Source organism: Halteromyces radiatus, assembly GCF_025201355.1.
Source record: "Halteromyces radiatus strain CBS 162.75 chromosome Unknown BX664scaffold_2, whole genome shotgun sequence".
NCBI classification, from domain to species: Eukaryota; Fungi; Mucoromycota; class Mucoromycetes; order Mucorales; family Cunninghamellaceae; genus Halteromyces; species Halteromyces radiatus.
The window spans coordinates 3,293,685-3,315,305 of NW_026251688.1; the positions used below are offsets into that span (position 1 = coordinate 3,293,685).

At 33.2% G+C, this 21,621-nt stretch overlaps 9 protein-coding genes across 9 annotated transcripts; 3 read left to right on the forward strand and 6 right to left on the reverse strand.

Annotated features, from left to right (window-relative positions):
• The first annotated feature begins 627 nt into the window (after nt 1-627).
• Nucleotides 628-2,418, forward strand: BX664DRAFT_356635 (aspartic peptidase domain-containing protein). Its single transcript, XM_051547904.1, has 6 exons — nt 628-704; nt 800-898; nt 986-1,133; nt 1,240-1,443; nt 1,544-1,798; nt 1,865-2,418. Exons 2-6 carry the CDS (start codon nt 807-809, stop codon nt 2,348-2,350), a joined length of 1,185 nt encoding a protein of 394 aa, XP_051403618.1. The 5' UTR covers nt 628-704; nt 800-806; the 3' UTR covers nt 2,351-2,418.
• A 109-nt stretch (nt 2,419-2,527) lies between these two features.
• On the reverse strand, nt 2,528-3,971 carry BX664DRAFT_326249 (integral membrane protein DUF106-domain-containing protein). Its single transcript, XM_051544189.1, has 6 exons — nt 3,934-3,971; nt 3,807-3,829; nt 3,568-3,694; nt 3,198-3,499; nt 2,979-3,140; nt 2,528-2,901 (listed from the first exon to the last, which is right to left on the reverse strand). Exons 1-6 carry the CDS (start codon nt 3,942-3,944, stop codon nt 2,609-2,611), a joined length of 918 nt encoding a protein of 305 aa, XP_051403619.1. The 5' UTR covers nt 3,945-3,971; the 3' UTR covers nt 2,528-2,608.
• Nucleotides 3,972-4,027: 56 nt separating this feature from the next.
• Nucleotides 4,028-6,293, reverse strand: BX664DRAFT_326253 (Spo11/DNA topoisomerase VI subunit A). The gene is made up of 12 exons (XM_051544190.1): nt 6,059-6,293; nt 5,892-5,990; nt 5,687-5,820; nt 5,470-5,591; nt 5,320-5,373; nt 5,051-5,245; nt 4,925-4,993; nt 4,825-4,839; nt 4,627-4,752; nt 4,466-4,542; nt 4,291-4,413; nt 4,028-4,232 (listed from the first exon to the last, which is right to left on the reverse strand). The coding sequence occupies exons 1-12, from the start codon at nt 6,187-6,189 to the stop codon at nt 4,097-4,099; spliced, it is 1,281 nt and encodes a 426-aa protein (XP_051403620.1). The 5' UTR covers nt 6,190-6,293; the 3' UTR covers nt 4,028-4,096.
• Nucleotides 6,294-6,807: 514 nt separating this feature from the next.
• On the forward strand, nt 6,808-7,586 carry BX664DRAFT_326257 (uncharacterized protein). Its single transcript, XM_051544191.1, has 2 exons — nt 6,808-6,911; nt 6,983-7,586. The coding sequence occupies exons 1-2, from the start codon at nt 6,892-6,894 to the stop codon at nt 7,539-7,541; spliced, it is 579 nt and encodes a 192-aa protein (XP_051403621.1). The 5' UTR covers nt 6,808-6,891; the 3' UTR covers nt 7,542-7,586.
• Nucleotides 7,587-7,753: 167 nt separating this feature from the next.
• On the reverse strand, nt 7,754-12,755 carry BX664DRAFT_292887 (uncharacterized protein; the record flags this gene model as incomplete). The annotated part of the gene is made up of 14 exons (XM_051542012.1): nt 7,754-8,611; nt 8,704-8,788; nt 8,877-8,892; nt 8,977-9,437; nt 9,514-9,679; nt 9,743-9,818; nt 9,925-10,211; nt 10,285-10,456; nt 10,527-10,766; nt 10,836-10,918; nt 10,991-11,846; nt 11,914-11,940; nt 12,036-12,246; nt 12,445-12,755. 14 exons carry the CDS (start codon nt 12,753-12,755, stop codon nt 7,844-7,846), a joined length of 3,759 nt encoding a protein of 1,252 aa, XP_051403622.1. The 3' UTR covers nt 7,754-7,843.
• Nucleotides 12,756-13,301: 546 nt separating this feature from the next.
• On the reverse strand, nt 13,302-15,381 carry BX664DRAFT_326260 (uncharacterized protein). The gene is made up of 6 exons (XM_051544192.1): nt 15,230-15,381; nt 15,020-15,153; nt 14,856-14,950; nt 14,717-14,780; nt 13,863-14,658; nt 13,302-13,752 (listed from the first exon to the last, which is right to left on the reverse strand). The coding sequence occupies exons 1-6, from the start codon at nt 15,336-15,338 to the stop codon at nt 13,325-13,327; spliced, it is 1,626 nt and encodes a 541-aa protein (XP_051403623.1). The 5' UTR covers nt 15,339-15,381; the 3' UTR covers nt 13,302-13,324.
• Nucleotides 15,382-15,534: 153 nt separating this feature from the next.
• On the reverse strand, nt 15,535-16,504 carry BX664DRAFT_312240 (uncharacterized protein; the record flags this gene model as incomplete). The annotated part of the gene is made up of 2 exons (XM_051542595.1): nt 15,535-16,158; nt 16,232-16,504. The coding sequence occupies 2 exons, from the start codon at nt 16,502-16,504 to the stop codon at nt 15,535-15,537; spliced, it is 897 nt and encodes a 298-aa protein (XP_051403624.1).
• Nucleotides 16,505-16,705: 201 nt separating this feature from the next.
• BX664DRAFT_326264 (uncharacterized protein) lies at nt 16,706-19,173 on the reverse strand. Its single transcript, XM_051544193.1, has 8 exons — nt 18,905-19,173; nt 18,659-18,798; nt 18,441-18,589; nt 18,247-18,370; nt 17,921-18,148; nt 17,414-17,841; nt 16,904-17,297; nt 16,706-16,826 (listed from the first exon to the last, which is right to left on the reverse strand). Exons 1-8 carry the CDS (start codon nt 18,927-18,929, stop codon nt 16,791-16,793), a joined length of 1,524 nt encoding a protein of 507 aa, XP_051403625.1. The 5' UTR covers nt 18,930-19,173; the 3' UTR covers nt 16,706-16,790.
• Nucleotides 19,174-19,285: 112 nt separating this feature from the next.
• On the forward strand, nt 19,286-21,531 carry BX664DRAFT_276090 (6-phosphofructo-2-kinase-domain-containing protein). The gene is made up of 8 exons (XM_051541312.1): nt 19,286-19,387; nt 19,476-19,495; nt 19,602-19,621; nt 19,816-19,841; nt 19,914-20,497; nt 20,563-20,820; nt 20,920-21,205; nt 21,282-21,531. The coding sequence occupies exons 1-8, from the start codon at nt 19,366-19,368 to the stop codon at nt 21,443-21,445; spliced, it is 1,380 nt and encodes a 459-aa protein (XP_051403626.1). The 5' UTR covers nt 19,286-19,365; the 3' UTR covers nt 21,446-21,531.
• The last annotated feature ends 90 nt before the right edge of the window (nt 21,532-21,621 follow it).

A 21,621-nucleotide genomic window follows, 5' to 3' on the forward strand; every position in this document is an offset into this window, starting at 1 on the left:
AGCTATTTTTTTTTTTTTTGAATCGGTAATTCATACTGTATGATTTGAATAGAGGACATCTTTTATGAATCTGTATCTCCAAATGTAGACTACATAAAAAAAAAAAAAAATACTTATCCCTCATCCAATTCCAATAATAAAATACCATCATCAATAAAATTATTACCATTGGTTCCTTTTAAAAAACTAGTTTAATATCATCCAATCCCATTTTATCACCTATGTTGCCACTTAATGTACGATAAACTCTCAAAAAAAAAAAAATCAATTTTTTCAAAAGTTGCCTGATGATCCTAATAGGAATAACCATTATTATTGAAAATCATCATCATCATAGAAGTTATTTATCATTAGAGAGAAAAACATTATAGAAAGTCATCATCATCGTAGAAGTCACCATCGTCAAATAAAACAGTATTATCATCATACGAGTCATCAATCATAGGAATTATTAATACAAGGTAATCAGCGGTATATCAACGTGCAAAATAAAAAGAACAATACAATTCTTAAACTAAAGCCCAAAGATGAGTTATACCGATATTGTTTCTGATCCACAGGTTGTTTCTCATCCTCATTATTAAATATGCAAGAAAGAAAAAAAAAAAAAAAAAAAGAGAGAGAGAAGAAAAGTTATAGAGCTTGATTATAGGAGAATATCACGCTTCGTTTTCACCTCGGGTGTAAAAAAACCAACCTTTGACCTTTAAAAAGAAAAAAAAAACGAAAAGAAATCAAGTCATTGTCTTTTTCTTTTTCTTTTTTTTTTTTTTCTTAGACACCTTTCCTTAAGGAAAACCTTTATCATGCGATTTTCAATTTCTCTTGTCAGTGTGGCAAGTGCCATTATGCTGACGGTACAAGGCGCGCCATCGACTGTAGAGGATAAAAGTTATACGTAAATTCAAAATAACAAAAAAAAAAAAAAAAAAAGATTGACTGACGGATGACTCGTCCTGTTTTTTTTTATTTATTTATTCATTAGAATGGTGCTTGAACAACGTGTAGGTAAAGTATGGAACACACCTGCCAGAGTCAATCATGTCCTTGCCAAATATGGTATCATGGATGATGAGACCAAACTCGACGCTGCTGCTGAAGTGGAACTGGAGAGTGCTTTTGTGGATGTTGAGGTAATTTAAACACCGAACGTGTTTGCTTGTTTATTTGAACGAGGTTCATTCTTTTTTTTTTTTTTTTTTCTCTTTGCTCAAATAATGACACATGCTTTCACTTTAGTATTTAGGCAAGATTGGTGTAGGCACTCCTCCTCAATACTTCAATATGGACTTGGATACCGGAAGTGCTGATATTTGGATCCCTGCCAAGGAATGTCCAACTTGTGGAAATCGCCAACTCTTTGACTCTGCAGCTTCTTCTACATTTGAAAATGTTAACAAAACTTGGTCGTTACGGTATGCAGATGGATCGAGTGTAATCGGTGTAAGTGTATATTTTTGATTCTTTTTTTTTTTTTATAAAAATTGAATAGATTCATTCATTCTCACACTATATGCTTTTTTTTTTGTTATTATTATTATAGTTGACTGCCAGGGACACGGTGGAAGTAGGTGATGTGAAACATGCAAATCAAATCATTGGCTTGGCACATACTGAAACGGAAGATTTTGCACGCGACCAGAATTTGGATGGTATCTTTGGTTTGGCATTCCCGTCGTTATCTTTCACAGGTCAAAAACAATCTATTGTTGAAAGTATGTATGAAGCTGGGGAAATTGAACAACCTATTGTGGGTATCTATTTGGGTCGTGTTCGTGATGGTGGAAAAGGTGAAGCTGTAAGTATATATAAAAAAAAAAAAAAAACAATGATCGAATGTTTTCTGATTTTGATATGATGTTAGAAATTTGGTGGTGTGAATCAAAATCATTTCACAGGAGAAATCAAGTATCTTCCAGTAACACAGAAGAAATATTGGCAAGTGGAATTCGGTGGAATAGAAATCAATGGCAACACCACAACTGGAGGTGCTTCGCAAGCTATCATTGATACTGGCACTACTTTGACTGTTCTTCCTCCTGCTTTATCCAAGGCATTCCATGATGCTATCCCTGGTGCGACATTTAGTCGATTATATGGATGGCAAGTTCCATGCAAATTACAAAATGGTGGTACTATTACTTTCAAGTTGGGTGGTCAAGATTTCCCTGTGCCTCTTGGTGATATGATTCGTGAACGATCTACTCCCAATAATCCCTCTCTCTGTTTTTCCGGTGTGGCCGAAGCAAATTCCCCTTTGATCATCATGGGCGACACCTTTTTACGTAACTATTATTCGGTGTATGATTTCAAGAATGCTCAAGTTGGTTTGGCCCCATCAAAAGCTTAGATGATTAGTTGATAATATAGTATAGATATTTGTATGTGTATTTGAATCAAAAAAAAAAAAATGTTAATAAAAAAAAAAGTGTTTTTTTTATCTTGATATGTGATGGTCTAAGTATTCAAGAAAACTATCCCCAGGCATTTCAGAGATGTAAAAAAAAAAAAAAAAAGTCCACATAAGTTTCGTTCTTCTTCCTTTTGGAAAAATAAAGGTTTTATTTCATATCAATAATATTCTATAAAAAAAAAAAAAAGATTCCTATCAACGACGTTTTCCACTAATTTTCTGAGCAGCCTTGATTTTATCTTTGATGGTTGGTTCCTTCTTGCTTTTTGATGCTGGTGGAGATGATGATTTTGTTGGGCTGAATTTTCCATATTTCGTTAACAGACGTTCTTCGACATCGTCTAGATCCCAAACATGAGGAGTGATCAAGACATTTTCCTTCTCTGCCAAAAACAATTTCTTGAAATCTTGAGGTTGACCAGGTTGAGCACCCATGCCGGGCATCATACCAGGCATACTACCCATTGCCGCCATATCCACACCAGCAGCTACATAAAGAAAGAATCATTATAATAATAATGAATGTCATTATGTTTTCATTCCTTTTTTTTTTTTTTAATATTACCATTACTATCACCAAGAATCAATGCAAACACACTGCCAAGACCAAATAAATTTAAAAAATACCAAGATAAAGAGGAGACCCAGGTTACATCCATATCTCTTGTATCCACACCACTTTGTAACATAGACTTGAATCTTGGGGTCAAAGGAAAAGGAAGCTTGACTAAAAAAAAAAAAATCAGTCTTTTTTTTTCTTAGTTGCCGTTCTAATATTACTTACTAACGATGAAACCTTGAAAGAAAAAGTTGATCCAGCCCATAATTAACATTTGAGGTACCATATTAACGAGTTGTTTCTTCATACCATCCATCATACCTTCCATCATTTCAGGATCTGTCATAGGGTTAGGTGCTGTTAATGGATTAGCATTGTTGTTATTGTTGTCTTTGGCGGCATCAGGATTCTTCAGATAGGTGCCTTTTTCATACGCTTGAGAGAGATATTGTTTACGACTATTGAAAGCATGGTGTGGTATATAATTGCCAAATGAACGTAATCGCATACCTCGTAATAAAGCCTTTCTATATATAGAAAAAAAAAGAAAAAAAAAAGATGAGTATCTAATAATATTATAAAAATAAAAACTTACGATTCACGAATAGCTTTGAGAAGTGGTTTCTTAGGTGTACCAGTTAATAACATGGTGATATGATGTCGAAGTACACCTACCAATACCATGACAATCATGATAGGAATAAGTACCCAATCACGAATAGCTAAACATAATAACATGTTGGATTAGTACATCATCGGTTTAGATAAAGGGAAGAAAAAAAACAAACGCGATTCAAGTTCTCTTTTTTTTTAAAAAAAAAAAAAAATACTCACCAGGATCAAGGATCATCTGTTGTCTATTGAATTGGTAAAAAGAATGCATATATAGAAAGAAAATAAGATCATATCAGTATCATAATATCTACAATTCAACTATATAAATATAATGTTTTCACTTTACGAGTCACCCATGGTTATGTATATAGTATAAGAGTCCAAAGAAAGAAAGAGAAGTGAAAAAAAAAAAATCCTCACCGGCCACGTTAGGTCGGAAATTGAATGTGTACAAATAGAGTAACAAAGTTTATTGATTGAAAGTATAAAAAAAAAAAAAAATGCATAAATCAATAAACGAATATGGTATCGAGTTGAGCTTCCAATTTTAATTGTAAATACTCTATAAATCCCAAAGGTCCATCCGAACAGAGTGCTTGTAATTCACATTTTTGATTCCTATGAAGAATCTTGCATACTTCCAATCTAAAAATGTTATGGAAAAAAAAAGTTTAACCTTTTTCTTTCATATATTCATACTTACATGAATTGCTTGTATTCAGTTGTAGCATTAGACTGTAGTTGTTGAGCAGATTGAATCATCCGAATCCCTTTTTCTCGATCTTTCATAGTTAATGGCGTATAAGCGATATCTGGAATTTGATACCTAAAAAAAACAAGTGAAGTCTTTTGTCCTTATACTTTTTGTTTAGTCTTACTTTTTTCGATCTGCATATTCAAGTCCAAGGAATTTCATTGAGGGGATTGTCAAATTGACTGAATCATGAGCTTGTGCCTAGTATAAAAAAAAAAAAAAGGAAAAGATGATGAACATTCATGTCAATTTTCTTCCCAAGCTATTTTTTTTTTTTTTTTTTACCATACTACCCCATTTGTATACAGAGTAAATATCCAATCCATAAGGATCATTGTCCATCACTGCTAACACAGGCATTCGAGGATATCGTGTAGAGAGATGTTTGACCATATGTCGCGTAGCAAAATCCTATCATTCATAAAATCATCGTGTGTTTGTCAGTATTATTTGAACGATGTATATATTTTCTATGATTCATACCGGGTAGCCACATCCCTACCAAAAAAAAAAAAAAAAAAAAAAAAAAAAAAAAAAAACGAGTTATCCTTCTTATCTGACAACATACATTTTTTTAGCTTACAGTGATAAGTACACAACGATGAAGAAGTCTTTGTACAAATCCAACCGAAACCAAATGTCGAAAACTAGCCTACTCTCATCAAAGGTTAGAATTGATTTTCAGTTTTCTTTCCATATAGTTTCTTACCTCTTTTTCGATCACCACAAGTAGTTGAGCTCGACATTCGACATCCAGAATTTGGCTGATGGGAGGAATCAGAGTACCTTGTTCATCATTACAATCATCAGAATTACCATTTGGGGATGACATACAGTTCAAAACACGGTGGTTTTTCAGAATAATATTTGCAGGACCAAAGATACGACCTTTTCCAGAAGCGCTCTAGTTATCAACAATCAATCATGGTTGGTATATACCCTATTGATACCTCATATATAATTTTTTTTTTCGCTTACGACATTGAGACATGATCTTGGTACATTATAATGACAACAGATATCATCGACAATCTATCATTATTCATATAAAGTAAAAATGAGTTTTGATACCGTATATGACCATAGTCTGTCATTGTCTCTATCTTTTTTTTTTTTTTTGAAAATTACCTTATCCACAATCGGCTGAGTCTTGAATAGAGGTACATCACGGTAAAAAATATCTCGTTTAGTCACCATGATATTGTTGGCAAGAGCTTCGTAGACGATTTCCAGTACACGTACATACCGAGCTAAATGAGAATCAACAGAAAAAAGAGAGGAGATATACATAGATAGAGATTAATCCAATTGAAATAATCACCATAGATATATATTTCATTCTTACTCAGAGAAGTAGCAGAAGCAGTAGTGTTCAGAGAAAGAGATTTCATCCGAGGTTCTCCTGTGTATAATGGTCCGTCAGATCCAGTTGGCAGATCGCTACTAGGAAGGGATGATGCATTGACTTGTCTTCGATTCCTATGGAGTAAAAGAGGATGATTCAGTTACACATATCGTGCTTTTGATAAAACACAAACAAAGATCCTTACAGTGTTCTTGATAACACTTGAAGTTCCACAGGTTTTGTTTTTGAAAGAGATTCAAAGATTTCCAGTATTGTATTTTCTATAGATGCCATGACAGAATCTCTAAAAGAAGAAAAAGAAATGTTAGTGAGTGCATATAAAAATAAAATCAAGATTTTACAAGATTTTACCTTGATTGGTAAATTGTTCGATGACTGCCTTGAGAACTAGGGAAAGAGGGTTGATACTGCTGTTGAAAGTCCAGTGAGTCGAGATAAGCAAAGTCCATAGAAGGTGAGGAGAATGAAGAAGCAGAATCCATTTGTGGTGGACAGGTAGCAAAGTCAGTAACTGGTACCAGTGGCGGTGACAATGGGTCAATAATATCATCCACAATGGAAGAAGAATGTACATTGTTAGGATCCAATGAAGAAGAAGAAGAAGAAGAATGAGTGGCAGATGTATATATTGCTTGGTCTGAATAAGTATCAGTATTGTTATTATTGTTATTGACAAAAGAAGTCCAGCTTCGCTTTGTTGGAATCGTATTTAAAGAAGAGCATGACGGTTCTGTTTCTCGGTATTGACCAGAATATTGTGTGTTGAATTGAATGTTTTCATCCTCGTCTGGTACTATTGCCTCATCATCTTGTAGTAATAGATCAGTAAAGTAACTACTTGTCATACTACAATGTTGCCTGAGATTCTAAAAAAATTTCGAAAAGAAAGGAGTGTCGAAAAAAAAAAAAAAAAAAACTTAAGCGGCATAATAAAACAACCGACTTGTACCAAAAAAAAAAAAAAAAAAAAAAAAAAAAAAAAAAAAAAAAGGGTGACTTTTATGGTAATCGACTGCTTTATTGTTTTGCCCTGAAATCCTTTTATTATTATTATTATTATTATTTGTTTTTGTATATGTACTTATTGTAATGTTTTATCCCTTCTCTCCCTTTCTTTTTCTTATCTCTTCTGTTTATCTCCAAAAGTTTCCTATTTGTCACAGTTTTTTTTTTTTCGCTAGATAATGTCGTCTGGTCTATCAAAGTACATACTTTATTTCGTCATGATGATTTCCTAACAGTCATACTCTTTTCTTTATTATGATAATTATATAGTGATACCAGTGTAGCCACATCATCCACAACAGAGAATGGTGTATCAGCAGTGTTAATCATCACGTTCGAAGTGAGCTTCTCTGTTGCGATCTTTATGATTATTACAGCGTGTTATTTTATAGGACGCCATCGTCGAAAACGGCAAAATATGGCTAGATTGCAAGAACATGATACGATGATGGAACGAGCTCTAGCTAGACAACAACTTCATTCTATTAATCCAAGTTCTTGTTCCACCATCGAAACTTATCACAATCATCCACCTCCTTATTTGCCACCTCCCACGGATCCCACATCTCAATTATCTGAGCGAGATGTTGCACAACTATCACAGGCCATGTTGAATCATCATCTCCGATCACATATGTTTTCTTCTTCTCCTCCTCCTCCTCCTCATTATACCGACCTGATGGGAAAAGAAAATACGTTCAATGAACAATTTGTATCATCATCATCATCATCTAACGTGGTTCAATCTGTACCACCTGCTGTCACACGATCCTTGACCCATTCTTTTCCTTCTTCCGCCAACGAAACTATCTCTACCCCACCATCATAGTGATCTACTCATAAATATGTTTTTTTTTATTTATTTATTTATTCTTTATTGTATGATAAACACCCCTACTAGATGTATGCAACTTGTTAACGTGATCTTGGCGCCAACTGAAATACGCCAATTGACAAGAAAGTTTAACACTATCTAATATAATAAAATTACAATTATATGCAGTGTCAATTGAAATAATAATATCCTAGAAACCCTTTACCAAAATAAAAAAAAAAAGAGAGAGAGAGACAAGATGTATAAATAAAAAATCGTTTATTGCCACAAAAAAAAAAAAGTAAATGATCTATCTATCAAGTAAATATAACCATAGGAGTCACTGAATCAATAATATTGTTAGATCCAATCATATTTTCATCTTTGAGATAGTTGACGGGGAATTGCACCAGATGACCTTGAATTGTTTCCAATTCTTCACGGATTTCTTGTCCAGACAACAAAGGATCAGCCACATGACCATAAGCAGTGAAAAGAGAGGTGGCAGATGGGGTTTCTGTACTATTATCGGACATGTTCATTCCAGTAAAACGGCGATGCTGTTCATAAGTGTGGATAGTATCATCAGGAACACAATGGAAGAGTCGTCGGTATATCAAAGTATTGGATTCTGCTGTCTTTCGCCAAACGTTATAATAACATTGATCAGAGAGTGGGTCGAGAGCCATCGCGTCCAATCTTTGTTGTTCATCATTGCTGTCCTTGCCTTGATTTGGCGCTTTAAATGTGTCATATAAGCTGCGAGTGCGACTAAGACGATCGATCATACGTACAGGTTCCTCTGCTTCACAAAATTGAATATCCTTGTCATTATCCTTTTGAGTCTGGTGATGGTAGTGACGGTGGCTATGGTGGTGCTTATGACGATGATGATGATGATGACGATGATGATGATCCATATTTTGTTGCTGCGTTGCAGAAGTCACATCTAAATGATTCACAATATCACTGTTATGATCCTTGTCGTTTGCCAATAAGCTCGACCAATCATCAAAGTCCAAAAGTCCCAAATGTTCCTTCCAAAGTTGTAATCGTAATGTATGCGCGAATTTGGCTGCCTTGTACTATATTCATGTTTGTAAATAATATAAAAGAAAAAGCACTGATGAGCCTGAACCTTCTTATCCTTTTTTTTTTTTTAAAAAAAAAAAAATACCTTTTTCCCATCCATGTAGGAGCCAACCATCTCCGTATCTTCAATTACCATCGCGATTTCAGAATCTCTGTTACCTAATTGTGATCTAAATAAAGAATCCATCAAAGTAAAAAATAAGAATAATAAAATAAATAAGTTATCCACAGGATTGATCATTTCATTGAGATAAATACCTATCGTTGATATTTGCTAAGGAAGAAAAAAAAAGACAAAAAAAGAAATCAATCATTAGAACAATTTTTACATAAAATATATAATCATTTTGTCTATTACCTGATCCAATCAAAGCAAGTCTATCATCCACAATCATAATCTTGTCATGAATATAGAGTAATTCTGAAACATACTGATCAGCATCATCGTATTCGCTATTATCATCATCATCCCTAGAAACTTGATCATCGTCCTTTTTCAGTGGTATATGTATTTCAGAAGATTGTTGATCATCGAGAGGGGTATCATTATCATGATCATCGGTGGTAGCTGAAGCCTCGGCAACAAAAGTCGAATGAAAGGGAGTATTGTTCTCTTCCGAATGAGATCCATCTTTTCTAATGTCATTATTTTCTGTTGGTTGATGATCCTGCTGTCGTCTTGTCTGTTGTATTCTTCCCCAGTTTCGCAATGAGTACCAATCAATATAGTCAGATGGATTGATGCCAGCTCGTTCAAGTCGTTCAATAATAGAGTTACCGCCCCTTGATATGGAAGTATATTGAAAATGCATCACCGATCTAAATGAATAATAGAGAGAGAGAGAGTATTTATGAATCAACATTAGCAAAATATTTAATGTCTATATCTACTTACTTTGCTGATGATCCAGAATCAGCAAGATCACCTTCAAAAGCTGGTACCAATGGTATAATAATAAATACTTTGAATTTTTCTTTTTCTTCATGTGCTCGGATGATGCGCTCTACCAAAGCTTGTGCAATTTTGTTTCGTAGCAGTTTGTCTTGATCTGTTGCACTAACTATATAAACTCAAAGATTAATCTTACCCTTTCTTTTTTTTTTTTTTGTCTTTTTTTACTTACTAAAGAACTGATTTTCGATATAAATAAAATGTTTTGCTTGATTAATACATTCCATATAAGCATTGTAAATCGAATGCTGTCACAAAAAAAAAAAAAAAAAAATGAGCTGCTGATATCTTTTGGTTTCATCTATCAGTATTTTCTTTTCCTTTTTCTTTTTCTTTTTCTTTTTTTTTTCCTACCTCTCTTTCCACACCAGAACTCCATTGTGCAGATGATCTAAGTGCTTGCACTCTGCAGGTGCCCTTGAACTTGGATTCATCACGAGCGGCCACATATTCACCTTTGGGAAGCAAGAAAGGTAAATTCTGTCGATGCATACTTTTGGTTGCTTTGAGGTAGTTCCACCGCTGAATAAAATGTCTTGCAATATCTCTTGCCATGGGTCCAACCGTTGCTAGAGTGACATCATGCCATGGCATACGAGGAATTACTTGACGATCAACCAAAGTCAAATCATGATGTGCCACTAAAAGTAATGAAAATAAAATAGATAAATAAATATACAATAACTCGATAAATAAAACTATTTCACAACTTGCCATTGACAAAATCCTTTTTTCTCGGATTTGAATAGTCTTGACCAGGGAAAATTTCTTGATCAGGATCATCAGGAACCCAGTCTGATAAAGAATGTTCATGAGAATCATAGCGACCAAAACATAAATCCAATCCACCAATAAATGCTAAACGATTATCCACCACAACTATTTTCTGTAAAAAATCAAACAGAGTTGAGTTTGCATATGTCTACAACCTTCCATTCTTTTTGGTTTATACTTACTTCATGATGAGACCAAAACAGAACATTATTATCCATTGAAGCATGATCAGGATGACGTTGTACCATAATGTTAGGATGCAAGCTTTGAAGCCATTGTTTAGTATGAGCACTATCGATAGTCAGAGCCAAAGACATTTCTTTGTATACAACGATATAAATCATCACACCTTCACGAGCTTTGCGTTGTAAAAGTCGATCCAATCTGAATTCTTCATTTTGAGCAGGAGGACGACGAAGATACTAAAAAAAAAAAAAAAAAAAAAAAAAGTCAAGTTCGAAATCTGACGGAAATGATCCTATTTCTCTTACTAATTCTGGAGATAGCCACCAATCTGCGATATATATTTCTGATTTGGCTGATAATATTGCTTCAGCAACAGCATTGAAATGATCTATGATAAATAAGAGGAATATCAAGGTTAGTTTCAAAAAAAAAAGTTGTTCTTCGTAGTTTTCAACATTACTTTCAGCATCGACAAACCATTTGACTTTGGCGTTGTGACGTACAGGAGCAAATGAACCAAATCGATGATTACGCACCCAAGGACTTTCGTTCTGAACCTTCTTGATATTGTTCCACCATTCATCCATTTCGCGTTTGCTACCTTTAAGTCTGATCCGACGAGTTTGATTGGTAAGAGTCAAATGATAATGGCCCAAAAGATTCGGTTCACTGGAGGTCATTGTAAATCCCTTGTCGAGCATCAATACATCAGTAGGAGTGTCGGAACTGATGTTTTCACAAAAGGCTATATAAGAGTCACGTAGCAATACCCATTCAGTGTTCCATGCACGAGATGTCCAAAATTGGCAACATCGAGGATTGACAAAATTGATTCGATGTTGTAGATAGCCTTCTTTTCCTTTCCAACCCATATCTTGCACCATACTGATCGCAGAGAGTTCCAAGAATTCGCATACATCGTAGCTGATTTGCATATGAGCTCTTTTAAATAAATCACGGAGGTAAGTTGTCAAGGCGATACGTCGATCAAGTGCATCTCGTTGTTTTTCATTCTCATCATTGATATCCATATTTTGTTGCTGCTGTATCTGATCTTGATCATCATCTTCATCTTCCTTCCGATCCCATCCAATTGTTGTTTTTGCCGAGTCGTATAAGCTTTGTAATTGATTTGGAAATGTTGGAGGCGCTGGCACATAATCTGATACACTAGACTTGAATCTGAGCATATAATGAAGCATGACGAATTCGGCAATAGTTCGATAAATCACCCATTTCACATCCCCGTATTGCAGTTCTATACGAAAGGCCCATTGACCCATTCCATCGAGATATTCAGAATCTGTCACTGACACCTTGTAAATCAAAAAAAAGTTGATACAGTTAGTAACCATGATAAATATTTTGAATCATGTGACTTACATTGAGACATTGTAATAAGATTGGTGGCTATTTAAAAGTATGAATGAATAAATAAAAAATAAAAAAAAAAAAAGAGGAATATTATTAGATTCAATGTGTATAACTATTAGTTATCAATATACCAATTTGTTTCCATGTTCATCTCTTGAAAATGCAATAAAAATAGGATCAAACGCTGGTGGATAATAAGGAACCAAAGCACTACTAGAAGTAACGATTGTGGTGGCGGTTGTATCCAATTGAGTAGTTGGCTCGCCTTGCTGTTGTATTGATGAAATCAGGCGTAATTTGTCCATTGTTCTTTCCCAATGACTTTTGGTGATATTGTTGTCACTTGCGGTTGTCGTCGATGTTGGCGGGTTTGTAACTTTCAAGGGGCCAGTTGAAGTTTTCAGTTGCATATGTAGACTGGGATTGGAAGGTCTAATAGGAAATGAACCATCTGTACCAACCGTTGGAGAAGATGATGTATCTATTGAGATAGATGGATCAGATTGAATTGGTGCAGAGTACGATACAGGAACTGCAAACGTGATTTCAGGAGTGGCTTTTGGCGGAGGTAAGGAGGTATCATCAATGCTAGTTTGGAATGGATGCATAAAATAGTTGGTATTGTCTTGGTCTTGACCATCAGTCGTCACGTCGTGTTTGAAGTCAATACAGGAAGGCAAAAGATCATCATCATCAAACTTATTCTTGTTTATAAAAAAGTCATTGTAATCATCGCTGGAATGTCTTCTGCTTGATTGTCCAGATCCAAAATTCAAGTTGAACCAACGATTTTCCCGAATCAATTCAAATGTATCACGATTGTCGTTATTTGTGGCGAAGTTGGTTCCCATCATAGTAGTATCGTTTTCATCATATTGTTGTACACTGTTACTTCTGTTGTTTCTACTGTATTTGTTGCGAAGAGTACTATTAGTAGTAGTAACTGGAGCCATATGTTCATTTGCTGTCAATGGAGATATGCTTGCCAGGACGCGATTCCAATGACGAATATTTCCATTTTCGAGACTGTTGGTATGGTAATCTAAACTATTTCCTCGACCATTGAATTGTGCTTTGCCGCTATCTTGAGACAAACCACTTTCTGAATGACGATGGGGTGAATTTGTGCTGTAGTCTGCGTTTCGCCGCCTAAAGTAGTTTGCTGTATCAGAAATAGGATTCGACATTGCTTCACTTTTCAATAACTAAGTGAGAGGTATAAAGTTGATGGTATCAAATCCACGTATTTTAAGAGAGAAAGAAAAAAAAAAAAGAAAAAAAAAAAGAAAGAAAGAAAGAAAGAAAGAAAGAAAGAAAGAAAGAAAGAAAGAAAGAAAAAGAAAAGTGAGAATGACACAAGGATAAAAGGCAAGTAAGGCGGAGTAGAAAAATAGGGACAAAAAGTTTCTTTATTAACTTTCTAAAAAAAACTACTTCTAGTAATCTGTTGATTTTGTTGAAAGTTGGGAAACCGATTGAAGGCTTGAGGTTGCATTTGTTGGTATTGTTGTTGTTGTTGTTGTTGTTGTAATTGCTGTAGTTGTTGTTGTGATTGAGATTGTTGTGGTTGTGATTGTGGCTGTGGCTGCTGATGTGAGAAACTTGTCATAAACGGAGTAGACGCTATCATATCTGTTGTCTGTTGAATCTGTTGTTGATGAGGAATCATGATTTGGCTAGTATTAGAGAATGGATTGGATGATGTTTGTAGGCCGTGTGATTGTTGAAAAGGCATTCCAGTTACTTGGGGTATGAGATTACTGTTGTTCAAATTACCAGATCCATTCATGTTTGAGGGGTAGAATCCAGATGTTTGAGTTGTCTGCAGTGAAGTCGATTTGGCAGGAACTATAAATAAATAAACAACATGTGAGCAACTTTTATACATATACATATATATATTACCCAGATCATTTCACTTTTCCCCCCTTTTTTTTTTCTTCTTCTTTCTTCTTTACCTGCTGCAGTATTTTGGCCAAAAGGATCCATAGCATTTGATATTGAGAATGGGCTTGCTACTTGTTGCTGTCCTTGTTGTTGTGGTTGCATGATGAATTGTTGCTGTGGTTGAGAAGTGTACAGTTGTTGTAAAGGCTGCTGTTGCAAAGGCTGTTGTTGAAACATTTGTTGCTGAATAGGTTGTTGTTGTGGTGGTGGTAAAAAAGATGTCTGCTGATGCTGTTGGAATTGGATTGCTGAATTGTTCGTCGTATAATTTTGAATAGGAGGTGTATCACTTAGATCTAATAATTGTTGCTGTTGTTGTTGTTGTTGTACATTACCCCCCGTCATCATACTTTGTTGATTCATCGAATTAGAAGAAGATGAATTACCAAAAATAGAAGCATTGGTGACAGGTGTGTTACTAGCCTGATTACCTTTCAATAAAGTGACAGCGACATCCACATTTCCACCAGTACGACGTAAAGCGTCACGGTTGGCAATCATATCCGTATAACCCATGTTTCGTAATTGTACCAATTTTTGATCATCCGTTAAATTATCTTGAGTATCTCTTTGTTGGTGATTTGTATTATAACGAGATAGAATTTCGATGGCTGCATTTAGATTCCCTTGAGTTTGGCGTAAAACGGCTTGATTCTTGTAATCATCCTTGAATCCCATTTCATGTAGTTTAATCAAAGCCATTCCATCATTTTCCTTGGAAATCACTGGTACAGATGATGATCGAATTGGAACATTTCGATGTTTCTGTTGTTGTTGAATACCATTTGTTAAAGCTAAAGAAGAAGTCTATAAAATAAGAAAAGTTAATTTATAATATATATATAAATAAATGATAGATACTGACCATAGTTGGGTTTTCCATAAAAGCTCTTTTTTCCCATTTGTTTCGAATATACTTTTCCATAGCACTATTAAAAAATAAGAACCCTATAAATATTGTGTATTATCTAATATAATATTCTCTTATTTTTTTTTATACTTACTGTCCTTCGTCATCAGCTAATGGTAAAGGATATTTTGTAGGATTAGGATTGACAATATTATTCACTTTGATATTTCCACCACTATTCTTAATAGCCTATAAAAGAGGGAAAGTAGTTGTAGAATATAATAAAAGATATATAATAATATTATGTGTTTTTTTTACCTCTATTTGTTCAGGTGTCCATTGATCCATAGAAAGAGACTTGATTCTTGAAATATGAGTACCCATCTTTCTATGTATACCAGCACATCGAACACAGAGAAATACACCAAGAGAATAAGAAGCCCATCGAGGATCTATTTTAAAAAAAAAAAAAAAAAAAAAAAAAAAGAGGTTTGAACGGGGAAATTGATGATAGAAATGAGAACTTACTTCTAGACCTGCAATCTGCACAATATTCATTTCCGGGTATCTTGAGAAGTTCGTTGAGAATACGTTCATGCCTTTCTTGCATAGCCTTTGTTTGACGTTTCTCTGCCATTATTTTCAATTACACCAAAAAAAAAAAAAAAGAAGAAAGAGAGATGAAGAGAAGGGAGGAAAAAAAAAAAAAAAAAAAAAGGAAAAAATATAACTTTTTCCAATCACCGCCTTTTCTGTAATGTTACACATGATCAAGGCACACAAAAAATCAAGGGTTCTTTTTTTATTATTATTATTATTATTATAATTATTATTTAAGCTGTATAGTATTCTGATGTAGTAGATATAAGAGTATTTTGTTCAGTATCCGAAAGATTAATTTCTAATACAGATGTTATTCCTTGATTATTAATAGTAACAGGAAAAGAAGTACATATATCAAGAGAAGGATGAAAAGTACATACTATAGTTGTTATAGTATGATTAGGATCAGATCCTAAAAGTATTTTAACTAATTCTATAACAGAAGCACTTGTACCAAACCAAGCATCTCCTTTTTTATCTTTGATTAAAGTAGAATGAAACATGATTGCACCTACCCAATTTCTTTTTATTTCTTCTAATATCTCTTTTTGTTTCTCTCCTTCTGCTTGTGGCCAAATAATTAATGGAAATTTAGCTGTACCAATAACCCATGGATTAAAGTTATTTCCATTCATTCCTTTTTCACATTGTTTAAACCATTTTTGAAATCGACGATTACATATAGAAGTATGTCCTACTCCCATAATACGTTCTGATTTAAGTGATGTTGTCTTTCGTAATTGATTAACAAACATTTCCACTGGTTCTACTGCTACTATGATAAATGCTTCAAGTTGTATAGGTAACATGGATGCCACAATACCATCAATAAATCTTTGGCTTCTTAATAACCACTACTATATTTATTTATATTAATTTTATGTAATAAAAATAATTATCTTCTTCTTTTTTTTTTTTTTTTTTTACCTTTCTTTTGGATTCTTCTTCAATAAGTGGTGTATTGGCAGCTAATATAATCAAGTCACTTCTTCCTGCTTCTTTAAAAGTAGCTCCACGTATTATTGTTTCCCCAAGTGAACCATCTGATAAATCAATCACTTGTGCCTGAGTAATATCTGTGCTCATATCTACAAATAATATTTCCTTGATGTGGAACCGATCCTCATTTGCAAGTAATCCAAATGCTACTGTTCCGCCAATAGATCCAGCTCCTATAATAGTAATACTTTCTATTGTCATGTCGATTCAATAGATTGATAAAATAAAAAAAAAAGCATGTTTTTTCTTCTTCCTTACTAAATGTTTCCCTTTTCAACAATACATTCCTATCATTTCAACAAAAGTAAAATCAACCAATAAAAACACGTTCTTAGTCAATAATGATCAAACTGGCTAAAGCTCACACGGAATGTTGTCCAAAAAAAAAAAAAAGCATATATATAAAAAACAAACTGTTTGATTTTTTTATTCAAAACAACAATAAACACTACACTAAACTAAACAAGAGTGGTCTATAGCAATCCTCTTACTTTCCATCACAATTTCTTGCAAAATGACCATACTATTGTTTTTTGATAAAAAAAAAAAAAGTGAGATTATTTTATTATTGTGAGATAAATCTCTTTCTACTATTCTTACATTTCCACAGTTGTAGCATTTTGGTCCAGCCGAGTTATCACGGAATCCAAGTTCTCTGTTAAAATTATAGCTGGACCGTTTTCGGAATTCATCAAAGGCATCAACAGGTGCTGAATCATGACCAAGTCCCATACGTCCAGTTGAAGCTAATGATAATGATGATGGTGATGACATCGTTGAATAAGTTGAAGAAGGCAACATGCTGGAGGTTGGTAAAGAAGATTTTGAATAATAAGGTTGAGATGATGACAATTTATTAGAGTCCTTTCGATATCGACGTTCAGTACTTGTAGATCGTCTTCTTGATGAATAATGATGATCCCGATGTCGGTGGTAATCAGATCTTACTGGTGATCTAGAGCGTGAATTGGATCTTGATCGGCTTCGTGATCGACTACAAGTTGATTCAAAAAAAAAAAAAAAAAAAAAGAAAGAAAGAAAGAAAAAAAAAAGAAAAAAAGAAAAAAGGTCAGCCAACTGTTCCAACAGTTAATCTGTTTCCGTTTTTACCTATAATATCTTGATCTCCTTCTTTCAATACTTCTATCACGTCTTCTTGGACTTCTACCGCGTCGAGGACTTTTATCTCTGTTAATTTGGTTACGATGTCGATGATCTTGTTTTTCATTTCTTTCCATATCATCATCTGACCGTTTGTTTTGTTGAGATGAACTTTGAGAAGGTACATTTCGCATTCGCTGAGGCAATGTTGATTGGAAAGTTTTGTAAAAATCATCCAAATAACCGTTTTCCCATCCCAATGTAAAAGCCATATCCTTGCTGATAGGTGTTTTGAATGGTCCATTGTCATCTAATTTCAATCCAGTGTAAAAATCATCCACTGCACGAAGCATGTCTTTGGAAGGAAGTTTATGTTGATGAGTAGGTCTTTGATGTACAGATAAGGGATTGATAGGTGTATAAGGTGGTTGATTGATCTTTGACGAAAAAAAAAAAAAAAAAAAAAAAAAAGAGTTAGACAATAGAGATTCAATATACAATAATTTGAAATCTAACCTTGATGGATACAACAGTAAGACCAGCAGGAAGATCATAATATGGTTTTCGTTGTTGTTGTTGTTGTTGTTGTTGTGATGGTATTGGTATATAACCACTATCAGTATCTGTATGAGATGAGGTAAACTGTGATGATGATACTGATGATGGGCCATGTTCAATTTCTTGACGTAGTTTCTGGATAACATTTGAATCAAAGAATTGTTTTTCTTCCCATATGTTGAGAACCTATATATGTATGTATGTATGTATGTATGTATATTTAAAAGACAAAGATTATTTTTTTTTTAGAAATAGAATTGTTTTAATAATTGAGTATTACTGACCTTTAAAACTTTCTGTTGTCGTACTTGTATATTTGTTGCATCAGGACAATGGTAAATCAAATACAATAAGATTGATATTCTTGATAAAAATCCAGTTATCATCCAATTTAATTGTCGTCGTATACTATAATAATAAAAATGAATTATTCCTATTAAAAAAAAAGAAAAATAGAATGAATAGTTAAGCTACTTACGCATGATGAAATATATCATTGATTAAATACAACAGATGCAGTCGATGAGAAAAATGGTTAGTTGTTTTGGCTAAAGCATTCATATATTCTAATACAGCTTGACAATGTTCAGGTTGACTACAGCTTTCAAATATCCAATTCTTCCCAGCCTAAGTGAATAGTAAATAAATATTTGAATTGAAATAATAATAATAATAATAATATTAATGTTTACTTACTTCAATATTACTAATAACACAATCATTCATTATCATGGATAATATTTTTTCTAATGATTGTATTGTTGTTGTTGAACCATGAGTAAGCTTTTGTATTCGAAAAAGATGATATTCAATATCGTCCTGTTGTTGTGAAGTGTCTGAATGGATAGAATCAAGAAAAGTAACAATGACAAATGTAGAGTAATAACAGAGTATGTTAATATAGTTTCAAACGTCAGTTACAAATCAAGAATCATGATGTACCATAAGTTCGATGATCTTTTTCCATTGGGAATAAAACTGTATAAAAACAAGAAATTAAAAAAAAAAAATAAAATAAAAATAAATAAAAAAAAGAGTATTTTTTTCAAACACCGGTTATTTTTTGATTTTTTCACTCTTGTCCCACGGTTTTGGGTTGACTTATTTCTATAAGTTGGATCATATTCAAATTATAAAAAAGAATATCTAGAAGCTAATAATACTTGATCATGAAAAAATCATAATAATAAGGAACATTGTAAAAAAAAAAAAAAGAGAAAAAAAAAAGTGACGCGTTCCTTATTTTTTTTTTCTTTTTCAAATATATAAAATCTGTAATTCACGACCCCCACATTTCCAAGTCAGTTCCGATTATCACCCTTTTTTTTTTATAATAATGTCTCTCTTGTCCTCATCTTTCCTTCTTTGTTTCACTGGCTTTCTTTCTTTTTTTTTTATTTATTATGACTACAAGAGTTAACTTCAGTAAGTGGTTCAAAATAACAATAAGATAGTATATATCCTTGACTGATCAATATTTCATCATGGTTTTTTTTATCTTTGACACTTACAGCTCCTCGCATAGCTTGTGTGGTAAGTTTCTTATATGATATTAAAAGCAAATGTCATTCTTTTTTTTATTATTATTATTATTTTATTTCTCCTTCTTACCAATTATTTCTATTATATATTCTGATAGATGGTTGGATTACCCGCGAGGTAAATGACACGACTGGTAGAAAAAGAAGAAGAAAAAAAGAATACATAACATGTACCTGCGTTAGATAGAGTGGTGTGTGTGTGTGCCATATATGTACAGTTTGTGCGTGTTTATATACACATATACATATGATTCTTATATTGCTGTTTTTTCCTTTTTTTTTTTCTCTCTCTCTCTTTATCTATTCAATTAGGGGAAAGACATATATTTCACAAAAAAGTAAGAATGATTAAATAATTATCATGAAATTTTAAATTAATGATCCTTTTATTTATTATTATTATGATTTAGTATGTCGATATCTTACATGGCTTGGTATCAAAACAAAGGTGTTTAACGTAGGAAATTGTCGAAGGGAACTTTGTGGTGCTCAACAAGACAATACATTCTTCGATCCAAATAATCAATCAGGACAAAAACAACGCAAGGAAGCTGCTTTTATGACACTACAACAAATGCTCAAATGGTATGATGAAGAAGAGGGCATAGTTGGAATCTATGATGCGACAAATAGTACCTTGGAAAGACGACAATGGCTTCATGAAACGCTTACTCAAAAAGATATTCAGGTGTTTTTTATCGAATCTATTTGTGAAGATGAAGCATTAGTATCAGCAAACATAAGAGATGTGAAACTCAGTTCTCCAGATTATAAAGATATGGATCCCGAAATGGCTTTATCTGATTTTCAAGCTCGTATTGCTCAATATACAACTCAATATCAAACTATTGTGGAACAAGATTACTCGTATATCAAACTCATCAATGTTGGAAGTCAAGTGATCGTCAATTTGGTTAAAGGTTATTTGGAATCTCGTATCGTATACTATCTTATGAATCTTCATATTCGTGGTAGAAAGATTTATATGTCAAGAGTAAGTTATATATATACATATATATATAAAAGAATGACTGACATTGCTTTTTTTTTTCTTTATAGCATGGTGAATCAATGTATAATTTGGAAGGAAAATTGGGTGGTGATTCTGATCTTTCTCCTCGTGGTCGATTATATGCTCAAATATTACCTGATCTTATTAAGGAAAAGTTAGGTGGAAAGGAATTGATGGTATGGACTTCTACTCTCAAAAGGACAATTCAAACAAGTGAATACCTTCCATATCCAAAACAGCATCGTAAAGCTTTGGATGAATTAGATGCTGGTGTATGTGATGGTCTGACTTATGAACAAGTAGAGGTAAATCTTGAAAAAAAAAAAAAAATCTCCACTCCTCCGAATGACTCATATGTTATTATTATTATTATTATTATTATTATTATTATTTATATTCAATAGGAGAAATATCCTGAAGATTTTGCAAGACGAGATGATGATAAATTCAATTATAGATATCGTGGTGGCGAATCTTATCGAGATGTGGTGTTACGATTAGAACCTATTATTATGGATTTAGAAAGACAAGAAGATATATTGATCGTTGGTCATCAAGCTATTATTCGTTGTCTTTATGGTTATTTTATGAACTATAGTCAAGAAGATTTACCCTATATCAAGATCCCATTACATACCTTGATCGAACTTACACCCAAAGCCTATTATTGTGAAGAAAAGTTTTATAAAGGTAATATGATCATATATAAGTTTACTATTATTGATCTTTTTTTTCTTTTTTTTTTTTTTTTTTTTTTGTTACTCAGCGGATATTCCAGCCGTTGACACTCATCGAAGTAAACCAACTCAAAGAAAACCACCTATCAATACTCAAGCTGTGGTTGGTTCAGGTGGTGAAGTTCCAAGTCCATTATTATCTAACTCTGTCTTTCCTTCTAGTCCTACAATTAGAACTCACTCATCTTCATAGAATACCTCTTATTATTATTATTATTATTTCATTTTCATAATAATAAAAAACACTGCTTTTATATTTGTACCTGGTAAATGGAGCTTGAAATATAAATAGGAAAATCTCACGAATTTTTATCTCTTTTTCTCTTTCTTTCTTTCTTTTTCTTTTTTATCTTTTTTTTTTTTATTAAC

Coding starts and splice junctions, on each gene's coding strand:
- BX664DRAFT_356635 (XM_051547904.1), top strand. CDS start 807: ATGCGATTTTCAATTTCTCTTGTCAGTGTGGCAAGTGCCATTATGCTG. Junction 1,444..1,543: donor ATGGATCGAGTGTAATCGGT/GTAAGTGTATAT, acceptor TTATTATTATAG/TTGACTGCCAGGGACACGGT. Junction 1,799..1,864: donor ATGGTGGAAAAGGTGAAGCT/GTAAGTATATAT, acceptor ATATGATGTTAG/AAATTTGGTGGTGTGAATCA.
- BX664DRAFT_326249 (XM_051544189.1), bottom strand. Junction 3,500..3,567: donor CTCAAAGCTATTCGTGAATC/GTAAGTTTTTAT, acceptor TTCTATATATAG/AAAGGCTTTATTACGAGGTA. Junction 2,902..2,978: donor GATTCTTGGTGATAGTAATG/GTAATATTAAAA, acceptor TTCTTTATGTAG/CTGCTGGTGTGGATATGGCG.
- BX664DRAFT_326253 (XM_051544190.1), bottom strand. CDS start 6,189: ATGGATTCTGCTTCTTCATTCTCCTCACCTTCTATGGACTTTGCTTAT. Junction 5,592..5,686: donor TGCTTCTGCTACTTCTCTGA/GTAAGAATGAAA, acceptor ATTCTCATTTAG/CTCGGTATGTACGTGTACTG. Junction 4,414..4,465: donor GAATATGCAGATCGAAAAAA/GTAAGACTAAAC, acceptor TGTTTTTTTTAG/GTATCAAATTCCAGATATCG.
- BX664DRAFT_326257 (XM_051544191.1), top strand. CDS start 6,892: ATGTCGTCTGGTCTATCAAA. Junction 6,912..6,982: donor ATGTCGTCTGGTCTATCAAA/GTACATACTTTA, acceptor ATAATTATATAG/TGATACCAGTGTAGCCACAT.
- BX664DRAFT_326260 (XM_051544192.1), bottom strand. CDS start 15,338: ATGGCAGAGAAACGTCAAACAAAGGCTATGCAAGAAAGGCATGAACGT. Junction 15,154..15,229: donor TGCAGATTGCAGGTCTAGAA/GTAAGTTCTCAT, acceptor TTTTTAAAATAG/ATCCTCGATGGGCTTCTTAT. Junction 14,951..15,019: donor GGACACCTGAACAAATAGAG/GTAAAAAAAACA, acceptor CCTCTTTTATAG/GCTATTAAGAATAGTGGTGG.
- BX664DRAFT_326264 (XM_051544193.1), bottom strand. CDS start 18,929: ATGGAAAAAGATCATCGAACTTATG. Junction 18,371..18,440: donor AATGATATATTTCATCATGC/GTAAGTAGCTTA, acceptor TTATTATTATAG/TATACGACGACAATTAAATT. Junction 17,298..17,413: donor AGGAGATCAAGATATTATAG/GTAAAAACGGAA, acceptor ATCAACTTGTAG/TCGATCACGAAGCCGATCAA.
- BX664DRAFT_276090 (XM_051541312.1), top strand. CDS start 19,366: ATGACTACAAGAGTTAACTTCA. Junction 19,496..19,601: donor CTCCTCGCATAGCTTGTGTG/GTAAGTTTCTTA, acceptor ATATTCTGATAG/ATGGTTGGATTACCCGCGAG. Junction 19,842..19,913: donor GACATATATTTCACAAAAAA/GTAAGAATGATT, acceptor ATTATGATTTAG/TATGTCGATATCTTACATGG.